Source organism: Homarus americanus, unplaced genomic scaffold, assembly GCF_018991925.1.
Source record: "Homarus americanus isolate GMGI-L3 unplaced genomic scaffold, GMGI_Hamer_2.0 scaffold48354, whole genome shotgun sequence".
In the NCBI taxonomy this organism is placed as follows: Eukaryota; Metazoa; Arthropoda; class Malacostraca; order Decapoda; family Nephropidae; genus Homarus; species Homarus americanus.
The window spans coordinates 4,402,096-4,415,930 of NW_024723833.1; the positions used below are offsets into that span (position 1 = coordinate 4,402,096).

At 47.8% G+C, this 13,835-nt stretch overlaps 1 protein-coding gene across 1 annotated transcript; it reads right to left on the reverse strand.

Annotated features, from left to right (window-relative positions):
• Nucleotides 1–9,497: 9,497 nt before the first annotated feature.
• LOC121863894 (early nodulin-75-like) lies at nt 9,498–10,209 on the reverse strand. The gene is made up of 2 exons (XM_042362807.1): nt 10,151–10,209; nt 9,498–10,107 (listed from the first exon to the last, which is right to left on the reverse strand). The coding sequence occupies exons 1-2, from the start codon at nt 10,207–10,209 to the stop codon at nt 9,498–9,500; spliced, it is 669 nt and encodes a 222-aa protein (XP_042218741.1).
• Between the last annotated feature and the right edge of the window lie 3,626 nt (nt 10,210–13,835).

The window sequence follows — 13,835 nt, forward strand, 5'->3', positions numbered from 1 at the left end:
GGTGAAGGAAGGTGTGACAAATGATAAGAGAGAGAGAGAGAGGGGGGGGGAGGGGGCAGGGTGGTGGGAGTGGTGAGGGAGAGACAAAGGTAGGGTGTGTGAGGGAGGGTGGAGGTAGGAGCAAAGAAGAAGAACAACAACAAGAGTTAGATGGACAAGTTTACCAACATAAATATTGGTCCAAAGAAGAAAATAACGTAAGAAATAAAAAAGTTAAAGGGAGAAAGAAAAGAGAAGGAGTAAAAGAGAGAAACTTGGACGAAAATAAAACGAAAAATAGAAGAAAATTGAAGAATAAGAATAACATTGGAAGACGAAGTATATGAAAATAAATAAGATCACTGAAATACAACGAAGAGACATAGGTAAAAACAAGGCAAAAATGATAGAAAATTGACAATACATGAATAACTTGGTAACAAAATGATAAATAGAAAAATAAAAAATCAGACGAAGAAAGGAAATAGAAGAGGAGAATAATAAACTCGCTTGGAAGGAGAAATGGTGTTAAAAGGGACTTATTGGGGCTACATATCAGGTGTTGATCTTGGCTCGAGTCCTCGCCTTCCGGAGCTAAGAGAGGGGAGGGTTTTGGGGGGGGAGGGGTGTTGGGAGGTGGTGGGGACGGTGAGGAGTTGGTGGAGGGGGGTGGGGTGTCCTCTGAGGGGTTCTTGCGTGTCGAAGTCTTTTCCATTTGCATGTAAATGTCGGTCTTAACACCCGCGTTTTGCCGTCATCACCAGACATTTTCATTTGGGATTCATTTGTATCGGTGTTTCTGTTGTGTCGAGACGCTTTTGTACCTCCACGGTAATGACCTGCTGCAGGGGTTCGGGTCCTCAGAGATTCGTTCCTTGGTATGTTTGTTTGTTTTGTGTGTGTGTGTGTGTGTGTGTGTGTGTGTGTGTTCACCTTGGCATCTAGTTAAGGTAGCCTCGACAAGGTTATGAGACGCTATAGATCGCCATGTTTGTATTGGAAGTTCTATGACTCAGTTAGATTAATTTTTGTATCATATTAACTGAATAATTTATCGTACGAAACCATTAAGAACCCGTGTTATATATCGTAGTGTAAGTGAACCACCTGTCTGAACCTACGAGCTTTATATGATCCCTTTATATGACGTAAGTTTAAATAAGGTGATTAGATGCTACAACACGTCTCCCGTTAAGTGTGAAAAAAATAATATATGAACCTTGGAGAATCTTATTTTATGTCACGGCCTAAATAAACCACTTAAGTATTTTCTTTCCTCCCGCTCCAGTTAGTAAAGGAAAACTTATACTGTAGAGCCTTTGTGTCACAGCTTAAATGAGCCAATTAAAGGAAAAATTTAACTTACGATCTTTTGTGTCTTAGCTGAAATTCGCCGGGTGGAACGAAGAGTTTAACTTACGCTCCCTTGTTTCACAGTTTAAATGAACCAGTTAGGGGAAAAATTAACTTACGAACCTTTTATCATGTAGCTTAATGAACCTGTTAGGGGAAAATTTAACTTGCGAACTGTTAAGAATCTGACCTAAAATTCGTATCGCGAGGGAGGGTCGTGATGTTAGCTGGAGGTGACAGTGTGTGTGAGATCTGAAGGATATGGCCATCATGGAGGATCCTAGTGTCCTTCTGGCCATCATGGAGGATCCTAGTGTCCTTCTGGCCATCATGGAGGGTCCTAGTGTCCTTTCTGGCCATCATGGAGGGTCCTAGTCCTTCTACATCATGGAGGGTCCTAGTGTCCTTCTGGCCATCATGGAGGGTCCTAGTGTCCTTATGGCCATCATGGAGGGTCTTAGTGTCCTTCTGGCCATCATGGAGGGTCCTAGTGTCCTTCTGGCCATCATGGAGGGTCCTAGTGTCCTTCTGGCCATCATGGAGGGTCCTAGTGTCCTTCTGGCCATCATGGAGGGTCCTAGTGTCCTTCTGGCCATCATGGAGGGTCCTAGTGTCCTTATGGCCATCATGGAGGGTACTAGTGTCCTTATGGCCATCATGGAGGGTCCTAGTGTCCATCTGGCCATCATGGAGGTCCTAGTGTCCTTCTGGCCATCATGGAGGGTCCTAGTCCTTATGGCCATCATGGAGGATCCTAGTGTCCTTATGGCCATCATGGAGGATCCTAGTGTCCTTCTGTCCATCATGGAACGTCATAATATCCTTCTGTCAATTCCTTATCTTGTTGTTTTTTTGTATTATGGTCGTCTGGTTGTCCCTGTGTCGGTTCATCTGTCTGTCCATTCCTCCCGTCTTTCACATTAATTTCCTTTCCTCTCTTTCAAGTCCTTTTCCAATCTCTTGAAGTCCTCATCTTCCTCTTCCATCTCCTCCTTCTTCCGTCCCCTTTCAGAGCTGATTTTACATACTGATTTTACACTCTCTCCCTCTTTACTCCTCTATTTCTTTTAATTCCTTTACTTCTCCCTTCTTTTCTCCTCCCATCTACCTCCTTTATCTCCTCTTCTTTCTTCTCCCTCCCGTCCTCCTCCACCTCCCAACACCTCCTCCTTCCTTTCCTCCTTCCTCATCCCCTCCTCCTCTTCCCTGTATCTCCTTTCTATCTCATTTCCTCTCTTCACCTTTCCCAACTCTTCGTCTTTTCCCTCCCCTGCCTTCCCTCCTGCCTTCCTTCCTTCCTGAAAAGAAGATGGAATTGAAATTTTTGAGTAAATCAAATCCTCAGAAATTAAGACGCAAAATACTCGACAAAAACCCACTAAGAAATTCATAAACAAACCAAAAATACGCGAGAAATTCATCGACAAAATGAAGGAAAGCAGACAAGGAGGAGTGCAATAAAACAAGATAGTGACAATAGATACCGTGAAAGAGCCTCTGATCCCTTATATAGATGTGTAATAAATGTGAAGGAAGCCAGAAGACGCCAGTAAAGGGAATCTGATCTCATACTACAATAATATAAAGTATAAGGAGAGGAAGAGGAAGTGTATATAAGTAATATGAAGGAGAATCGGATCCTATAAATGTTTTTTTTTTGTATTATTATGAAAAAAAAAGTCGAAATAAAAGTTGACGATAAATAAAATAATCAAGGTTTACCGATATTATGTGATATAAAGTAGTGGAAATTATTAGAGTGAAAAATAGGCAATTAATGGTTAGGTATAGAATGTGATCCCTTGTAAATCGTGTGTAATGGAGGTTCACAGGCAGAATTAAAACAGTAATGAATTATGTTGGCAGTGAATCCAACCCTGTGTGTGTGTGTGTGTGTATGTTTGTCTGTCTGTGTCTGTCTGTCTGTCTGTGTCTGTCTGTCTGTCTGTCCGTCTGTCCCTCCAAAGTATAGCCGTGAGAAAGAGCGTAGAAAGGTGGAAAGTTAGTTAATTAAGGCATAGAGTGGTGTGAGACAGGTAAAATAAAAAGAAGAAGTACAAGAAACTCTCACACACTCTCACACACTCTCACACACTTCCACACACACACTCACACCCTGGGGAGATGTGTGGATCCCGAAGACAAGTTTTCATTAGAGGTGGATGTGTCTTGTAAGTGAGGTCTTGAGTGAGGGCATTTAAAGAGTTGTAAGGTGTGAAGATTTAAAGCTGTCTGGCAGATGAAGAGGGTCTTATTCTGGGTGTGTGGGGTGAGGGGAGGGTCTTATTCTGGGTGTGTGGGGTGAGGGAGGGTCTTATTCTGGCTGTGTGGGGTGAGGGAGGGTCTATTCTGGCTGTGTGGGGTGAGGGAGGGTCTATTCTGGGTGTGGGGTGAGGGGAGGGTCTTATTCTGGATGTGGGGTGGGGGTTTGGTGTGTGGGGTGGGGTCTGGGTGTGTGGGGTGAGGAGGGTCTATTCTGGGTGTGGGGTGAGGGGGGTCTTATTCTGTGTGGGGGTGAGGAGAGGGTCTTATTCTGGGTGTGTGGGGTGAGGAGGGTCTTATTCTGTGTGTGGGGTGAGGGAGGTCTTATTCTGGGTGTGTGGGGTGAGGGAGGGTCTTATTCTGGGTGTGAGTGAGGGGAGTGGTTTTATTCTGGGTGTGTGGGGTGAGGGAGGGTCTTATTCTGGGTGTGTGGGGTGAGGGGAGGTCTTATTCTGGGTGTGTGTGAGGAGAGGGTCTTATTCTGGTGTGGGATGAGGAGGGTCTTATCTGGCTGTGTGGGGTGAGGGGAGGTCTTATTCTGGGTGTGTGGGGTGAGGGAGGGTCTTATTCTGGGTGTGTGGGGGTGAGGAGAGGGTCTTATTCTGGGTGTGGGAGGAGGGGAGGGTCTTATTCGGGTGTGTGTGGGGTGAGGGAGGGTCTTATTCTGGGTGTGGGGTGAGGGAGGGTCTTGTTTGGGTGTGTGTGGGGTGGGGAGGGTCTTATTCTGTGTGTGGGGTGAGGGAGGGTCTTATTCTGGGTGTGTGGGGTGAGGAGGGTCTTATTCTGGGTGTGTGGGGTGAGGGAGTGGTCTGCTGGGTGTGTGGGGTGAGGAGTGGTCTTATTCTGGGTGTGTGGGGTGAGGGAGGGTCTTATTCTGGGTGTGTGGGGGTGAGGGAGTTTCATTCTGGCTGTGTGGGGTGAGGGATGGCTCTATTCTGTGTGTGTTGTTTGGGTGTGGGTGAGGGAGTCTTATTCTGGCTGTGGGGTGAGGGAGGTCTTATTCTGGGTGTGTGGGGTGAGGGGAGGGTCTTATTCCTGGGGTGTGTGGTATGAGGGAGGGTCTTATTCTGCTGTGTGGGGTGAGGGGAGGGTCTTATTCTGATGTGTGGTGTGAGGGAGGGTCTTATTCTGGGTGTGTGGTGAGGGTTTTATTCTGTGTGTTGGGGTGTGTGTGGTGAGGGGAGGTCTTATTTGGGTGTGTGGGTGTGTGTTTGTTGGTATCTTTCTTCCACTACTGTAATCAGCCATCTTCCTCCTCCACCTGTTACTGTAATCAGCCATCTTCCTCCTCCACCCGTTACTGTAATCAGCCATCTTCCTTCTCCACCGTTACTGTAATCAGCCATCTTCCTCCTCCACCCACTACTGTAATCAGCCATCTTCTCTCCACCACCCACTACTGTAATCAGCCATCTTCCTCCTCCACCCACTACTGTAATCAGCCATCTTCCTCCTCCACCACTACTGTAATCAGCATCTTCCTCCTCCACCCACTACTGTAATCAGCCATCTTCCTCCTCCACCCGTTACTGTAATCAGCCATCTTTCTCCCTCCACCCGTTACTGTAATCAGCCATCTTCCTCCTCCACCGTTACTTTAATCAGCCATCTTCCTCCTCCACCGTTACTGTAATCAGCCATCTTTCTTCTCCACCACTACTGTAATCAGCCATCTTCCTCCTCCACCCGTTACTGTAATCAGCCATCTTCCTCTCCACCGTTACTGTAATCAGCCATCTTACCCGTTACCGTAATCAGCCATCTTTCTTCTCCACCCAATTACTGTAATCAGCCATCTTCCCTCCTCCACCCGTTACTGTAATCAGCCATTTTCCTCCAATTCGCGTCAGTAATCAGCCATCTTCCTCCTCCACCCGTTACTGTAATCAGCCATCTTTTCTTCTCCAACGTTACTGTAATCAGCTTTCATCTTTTCTTTCTCTCCACCCGTTAAATCAGCCATCTTCTCTCCACCCGTTGGGTTGTAATCTGTACCATCTTCCTCCTCCACCCGTTACTGTAATCAGCCATCTTCTCCTCCACCCGTTATTGTAATCAGCCATCTTCCTCTCCACCCAAGTACTGTAATCAGCCATCTTCCTCTCCACCTCGTTACTGTAATCAGCATCTTTCTTCTCCACCCGTTACTGTAATCAGCCATCTTTCTTTCTCTTCCACCCGTTACTGTAATCAGCCATCTTCCTCCTCCACCGTTACCGTAATCAGCCATCTTCCTCCTCCACCCGTTACCGTAATCAAATATCTTTCTTTCTCCACCCGTTACTGTAATCAGCCATTTTCCACCCGTTACCGTAATCAGCCATCTTTTCTTCTCCACCACTACTGTAATCAGCCATCTTCCTCTCCACCCGTTACTGTAATCAGCCATCTTCCTCCACCCGTTACTGTAATCAGCCATCTTCTCCCTCCACCCGTTACTGTAATCAGCCATCTTTCTTCTCCACCCACTACTGTAATCAGCCATCTTCCTCCTCCACCGTTACTGTAATATAAGCCCTTCTCCACCCGTTACTGTAATCAGCCATCTTCCTTCTCCACCCACTACCTGTAATCAGCCATCTTCCTCCTCCACCCACTACTGTAATCAGCCATCTTCCTCCTCCACCCGTTACTGTAATCAGCCATCTTCCTCCTCCACCCACTACTGTAATCAGCCATCTTCCTCCTCCACCCACTACTGTAATCAGCCATCTTCCTCCTCCACCCGTTACTGTAATCAGCCATCTTCCTCCTCCAGCCATTACTGCTGTGGTTCCTGTATCGTGTACCCACCTTGTCCAACACTATCCAAGTTGAGCAATTAGAGGCTGAGTGATGGAGGACGACCTGTGTACCTCCGCGGGCTGCCTCTGTCGAAGGGGTTGAAGGGTGAGGGTTGAAGGGTGAGGGGTTCTAAGTATGAGGGGTTCGAGGATGGGGTTGAAAGAACGAGGGTTCATAGTCAGGTTTCGGGTCGAGGGTTCAGAAGCCAGGGGGTTCAAAAGTTAAGGACTCAAAGTAGATAGTTCAAGGGGTGTTCTTTTTTTAAGCATCAAAGATTCGAAAGTTAATAGTCCAATACTCGAAGGTTCAAAGGTTCAAAACTCAGGAAACAAAGGTACACAAAACCCCTCCTGAAACACCTTAAAAGACACGAGGGTTCAAAACATCACATCAGATAGCAGATTTTTATTCAATTTCCTCAAAAAATCATCGATATTTTTTACAATTTGTTGATCGAATCTCCGTCCTGAACTGCCCTTCCAGCCTCCACCTCATCTCGTTTTCTGTATTTTTTCCGTTTTCTATGGAGGAGAGACTGAAGCAAAGAGAGAGGAAAAGGTTCAGCTCGGAGGAAAAAAATTATAATGGAAAAGAAATTCTTGATAAAGTTGGAGTATAAAGGAGAGGAGGAATGAAAAATAAGACGTGGAAATATTAGGTAGGGAAGGAAAGTTTATAAAGGAGAGAAGAGGCGATGTTTGATAAATAATGAGAGGGAAGAATTCTTAGAAAACTTACAAATACATTATACACTTTGGGGAAGAAAGTGATGTACAGGTGTATAAACATTTATGTCAGGGAATAAAGTCATAATAAATTACGTTCTCCAGGAAGGGCTAAACACTGAACTTGTCTGGGAAATGTTCTATACTGTTAGCTCCTCCTCCTCCTCCTCCTTCTCCTCCTTCTTCGTCTTCTTTTCTTCTTTTCATCCACCTCTGCCACCTCCTCCTCTTTTTTTTCCACCTCCCTCTTCTTCCTCTTTCTTCTTCATTTTCCTTCTTTACCTTTACTATCATAGGAACCCAATTCCCATGAATTTTTGCCTCCTCCTCCTCCTCTTCCTTCCCCTCTCCTTCCCCCTCCTCCCCTTCCTCCTCCTCCTTCCCCTCCTCCTTCCTCCTCTCTTCTATCTCCTCTCCTCCTCCTCCCTCTCTTCTTCCTTCTTTCCTCTCCTCCTTTTCCCTCCTTTTCCCTCTTCCTCTCCTCTTTCCCCTCCCTCCTCCTCCTCCTCTTCCCTCATTCAGGTGGGTTTATAAAACACACGCCGTTCTTTAATTTCAAGAAGTAATTAAGGGGGATGGAGGGAGGTCCATCGAGCCGCTCCTGAATGGCGTCACTCAGATAGTTGATGGTAAGAGTGTGGCGGCTTTCTGATGGTACTGTGTAATCCATTGTCACTCTCTCTCTCTCTCTCTCTCTCTCGCCTTCCTTCATTCCTTTCTTTCTTTCTTTCATTTGTTCCTTCTTTCTTTCTTCTCCTTCTCAACCTAATATATTTCACCTCCTACTCATCATTTTCTTCTCTCATTTATCTCTCAAAATCTCTCACTTTCCTTAACTCTTCCAAGCCTCTCTTACTCTCTCTCACCCCTTCCACCCCATCACCCTTACTCACCCCTCCTAGCCCTTCACTCACACCTCACCCCTCCCAGCCCCCTCACTCACCCCTCCCAGCCCCCCTCCTCACCCCTCCCAGCCCCCTCATTCACCCCTCCCTGCCCCTCATTCACCCCCCCTGCCCCCCTCATTCACCCCTCCCTGCCCCTTCATTCACCCCTCCCTGCCCCTCATTCACCTCCTGCCCCTCATTCACCCCTCCAGCCCCCATTCACCCTCAGCCCCCCATTCACCCCTCCCAGCCCCCATTCACCCTCCCTGCCCCATTCACCCCTCCCTGCCCCTCATTCACCCCTCCCTGCCCCCTCATTCACCCCTCCCTGCCCCTCATTCACCCCTCCCTGCCCCCTCATTCACCCCTCCCTGCCCCCTCATTCACCCCTCCCTGCCCCTCATTCACCCCTCCCCTGCCCCCTCATTCACACCCCTCCAGCCCCTCATTCACCCCTCCCTGCCCCCTCATTCACCACCTCCTGCCCCCTCTCCACCCCTCCCCTGCCCCCCTCACTCCACCCCTCCCTGCCCCTCACTCACCCCCTCCCTGCCCCTCCCTCACCCCCTCCCAGCCCCTCCTCACCCCTCCCAGCCCCCTCACTCACCCCTCCCTGCCCCCTCATTCACCCCTCCCCTGCCCCTCCACTCACCCCTTCCAGCCCCTCCCTCACCCCTTCCAGCCCCTCCTCACCCCTCCCCTGCCCCCTCTCCACCTCCAGCCCCCCCTCTCTCACCCCTCCACCTGACACAGCTGGTCGAGCACTTCTTTAATCAATCCTCCTCGGAATCTTCGTCCACTGAGGAATTTGATATATCATCCGTGGAACTAATCATCCCTATGTCAGGAAGAGTCAAAGTCGTCGTGTCTCCCTGTAGGATCGTCGACCTTAATCTCTCTCTCTCTCTCTTTCTCTCTCTTTTTCTACGAGACAATATTGTGTCAGTCGTATCGTAGTCGGTCAGTATCAGAGGTGAGAGGTGAGATATATGAACACCCCACCCCTCTTTTCCTCCCTCCACTCCGTTCTCCTTCCCTCCCACTCGTCCCCCTACTCCTATCCCCACTCCTCCCCCTCCCTGACTCCCTCGACCCCCACCTTCCTCCCTCCCCATCCCAATCACGCCTTCATCCCCGTCTCTGTTTCTCGCCTCTTATCTCATCAGAGTTCATAAGATAGAGAGCGATACGTCTCCGCCTAGGATAATCTCTCTAGGGTGAAGGGAAGTGGTCTGTCTCTCAGTCGCCCGTGGCAGTGAGACAAAATATGGCTGAGAGAAAAAATTAATGAGACAGACAGACAGACACACAGACAGACGAAGACAGACAGACAGACAGACAGACAGACAGACAGACAGACAGACAGACAGACAGTTCCCTCAATAAGATTTTTTTTTTGTTCCCTCTCCCCGTTCTTTGGCAGTTCATCATCGCCACCCACCCTGTGAGTCTTAGTAAGGTCTCTCCCTCCTTCAGGTCGTCTTAGGGGAGGGAGGTGCCCACGGGATCAACAGGTGGGCTCTGAGGAAGGTATTGAGGATACCTGACCTGAGTGGAGGATTATTACAACAGGTAGGAGACGAACGACGATTGAGGTGATACTGTCTGGAGGCTTCATGGAGTCTAGAGGCTTTATAGGGTCTGGAGGCTTCATGGAGTCTGGAGGCTTCATGAGTCTAGAGGCGAGTCTGGAGGCTTCATGAGTCTGGGCTTCATGGAGTCTAGAGCTATAGGGTCTGGAGGCTTCATGGAGTCTAGAGGCTTTATGGAGTCTGGAGGCTTTAAGATCTGGAGGCTTCATGGGTCTGGAGGCTTCATGGAGTCTAGAGGCTTTATAGGGTCTGGAGGCTTCATGATCTGGAGGCTTCATGGAGTCTAGGGCTTTATAGGGTCTGGGCTTCATGAGTCTGGAGGCTTCATGGAGTCTAGAGGCTTTATAGGGTCTGGGCTTCATGGAGTCTGGAGGCTTCATGGAGTCTGGAGGCTTCATGGAGTCTGGAGGCTTCATGGAGTCTAGAGGCTTTAAGGAGTCTGGAGGCTTTATAGGGTCTGGAGACTTTATGGAATTTGGAGACTTTATGGAGTTTGGAGGCTTTATGGGGTCTGGAGACTGGGGTCTGGAGGCTTATTGAGGTCTGGAGACTTTATGGGTCTGGAGACTTTATGGAGTCTGAAGGCTTTATGAAGTCTGGAGGCTTCATGGAGTCTGGAGGCTTCATGAGTCTGGAGGCTTTAGGAGTCTGGAGACTTTATGGAGTCTGGAGGCTTTATGGAGTCTGGAGGCTTTATAGGTCTCTGGAGACTTTATGGATTTGGAGACTTTATGGAGTTTAGGCTTTATGGGGTCTGGAGACTTTATGGGTCTGGAGGCTTTATTGGGGTCTGGAGCTTTATGAGTCTGGGCTTCATGGGTCTGCAGGCTTTATGGAGTCTGGAGGCTTCATGGGGTCTGCAGGCTTTATGGATCTGGAGGCTTTATGGAGTCTGGAGGCTTTATGGAGTCTAGAGGCTTTATGGAGTCTAGAGGCTTTATGGAGTCTGGAGGCTTCATGGAGTCTGCAGGCTTTATGGAGTCTGGAGGCTTTATGAATCTTGGGTCGAGATAGTTTCATATAAACACTTATTATCAGTTCTTCTACCAGGTCAGGTGAACAGTTGTACCAGGTCAGGTGAACAGTTGTACCAGGTCAGGTGACCAATTGTACCAGGTCAGGTGAACAGTTGTACCAGGTCAGGTGAACAGTTGTACCAGGTCAGGTGAACAATTGTACCAGGTCAGGTGAACAATTGTACCAGGTCAGGTGAACAATTGTACCAGGTCAGGTGAACAACTCGATTTTCAGAACTAGTGAGTCTCTATCTTTTTACACCTCGGGCATCTAGAAGCATCTGGCTCTATGAAGGGGTTAAGAAAACAGTATCGTAGGTAAGAGAGTTTTTGTGTGTGTTAAATTAGACTCTTAAGACTCTTTATTGTAGATTTAAAGAGTTTAGTGAGTCTTTTTACACAGACTCTTCAGGTAGACTCTGGGCGTAAGAGTAGTAATACAACTTTCCTCTTGACCCCAAATGAATTCCAGAATATTATTTGTTAACTCCAGTGTCTTACGGGACATTCCAGTTACCATTCAAAAACCTGTTCAAAACATTCCAGGCACGATTCCTAAGTATTACGAGACATTCCAGTTACCATTCCAAAACCTGTTCAAACATTCCAGGCACGATTCCTAAGTATTACGAGACATTCCAGTTACCATTCCAAAACCTGTTCAAAACATTCCAGGCACGATTCCTAAGTATTACGAGACATTCCAGTTACCATTCAAAAACCTGTTTAAAACATTCCAGGCTCGATTCCAAAGCATTACAGGAACATTCAGGGAAAACACCTCCTCACAGACTAGACCTGAACAGATCTCCACCGTAACGTAAAATAGTACATCACGAAGCCAGAAACACAAACAGAATAGGACCCAAAAAATATCCCGTAGGACCCAAAAACACAACAACAAAAACACCTACACTCCTTTACATTTCCCTCATGTATACCTGTACCTCCAACGCCCCCCTATCCCTACCCCACCCATCACCTTACCATCACCTGTAATTAGTATAACAGGTATTGGCTTCTTATCTGACGAGCCTGGAAGCTACACACACACACACACACACACACACACCAGACACAGACATAAACACGTAACGAGAGACTGCTTCTTTTGAGGGGGAGGTGGAGGGTAACTCTCTATAGGTTGTCTTGAATGTGTGCTATTCTCCCTACCCCCCCCACCCCACCCCCCAAGACGCTCGCCTGTGTTGTATAGCCTCTTGTTGCCCCGCGCATATTAAACACCATTTCCGCCAATAACACGTCCAAGAACCACACCTGTGTTGCCATTAATTAGCCGTTGTCTGCCTCTTGCACCCCCCAGATAGAAGACGGTCAGAATGTTCAAGGAAATATATATTTTTTTTACTTACTTGTGAGTGGAATATTTTGTTTTTCTTTCGTTCTCCGTGGTGTAAGATAGAGCTGACGAGGTTAAGGAAACAGAGGAAGGATTTAACTACCAGGGCAGCATCGAAGGTTGTGTTTTAACTGTGGGGGGTTCAGTAGTGGTGGAATGGGAGGGAGCGAATACATTTTGAAAAGGATTTCTTGCACCAACGAGCCTGTAATGTAGGAGATTAAGACACACGGCACGACCTCTTAATGTATTGAGAGAGCCTTCACCAACAGTACTAAAATATTCAACACACAGGTTAGAATTTGTTCTTGTTTTCTCTCTCTTATTTCTCGTGTGTATATCATCGTAAACGTGTAGGTACTAGTGCGGTGACTGTTTGACACACACACACACACACACACACACACACACACACACACACACACACCTCACCCCTCCCCCACACACACACCTCACCTCCCCACCTCACCCCTCCCCACACACACCTCACCCCTCCCCCACACACACACCTCACCCCTCCCCCACACACACCTCACCCCTCCCCCACACACACACCTCACCTCCCCACACACACACACCTCACCCCTCCCCCACACCACCTCACCCCTCCCCCACACACACACCTCACCCCTCCCCCTTCGCATGTCTGGGGAGAGGATAAACTGGATGGGTCATGCAGAGGGGTGGGGGTGAGTGAGGTGAGAGGTGAGGGAGTGAGGGAGATGAGAAGAAAGTTTGGAATGCCACAATGAATAAGAGGCGCGAAAGTTGAAAAACTGGGCCGCCCTTAAGATTTATGGTGCAATATAAAATGCTAAGGAGCTGTTTATTATTACAGTCACTGTACCCTTCCTTCCTCTCTTTCACCTCCTCTCACTTCCTCTCTCTCCCCTCTCACTTCCTCTCTCTCCCCCTCTCATTTTCTCTTTCCCTATCTCTGTTCCTTTCTTTCCTATCCTATCTCATCCTTCTCTCCCATCCCTTCATCTCTTCCTCCCGTCCCATCTCTCCCTCTACCCTTCCTCCCGTCCCATCTCTCCCTCTACCCTTCCTCCTCCCATCTCTCCCCCCCCTCCCTCTCTCCTCCAACCGTGGCTACTCAACTGGGCATTGTTTACACTCGCTAAGGATGCAAACCTAAGGACATTTCCTCCGCCGCTATTGGGGGAGGGGGTAAGTGGTGTGGATTAGGATCTTACCTACCATGGGAAGATGGGAGAGAGGAGTTACTACCGTGGGTAAGATGGGGAGGAGGGTGTTTAATACTTTAAGAGGATAATAAGGAACCAAGTAACCAAGCAAGTAACCAAACAAGCTAAGCAAGTAAGCAAAGAAGCAAGCAAACAGCCATATATCCCACCGTGTTAAGCAAGCAAGCAAATATCCCAACATGTTAACCAAACAAACAACGAAGGAAGGAAGGAAGGAAGGAAGGAAGGAGGGAGGGCGGTGCAGCAGGAACCTACGTGGTAATTTGTGTTGGTGGATCATTAAAGGAGAGTTAGTGCTTGTGAGGCCGCCAGTGTACGGGACAAGAGGCCGAGCTCTCTAAATCATCCCGTGTAAATATCATTCTAACGTGTGTATTTATTTATTTAATTAAGTAAGATCTCCGTGAATATTTTTCGCGGGTATGAAGCTCCTTCGCGAATATTGTTGGCGATTATAGAGTTTTAGCGAATATTGTTGGCGATTATAGAGCTTTTAAATATTATTGGGAGTATAAAGCTCCTTCGCGAATATTGTTGGCGGGTATAAAGCTCTTCGCGAATATTGTTGGCGGTATAAGTCTTCGCGAATATTGTTGGCGGGTATAAAGCTCCTTCACGAATATTGTTGGGGGTATAAAGCTCCTTCGCGAATATTTTTGGTGGATA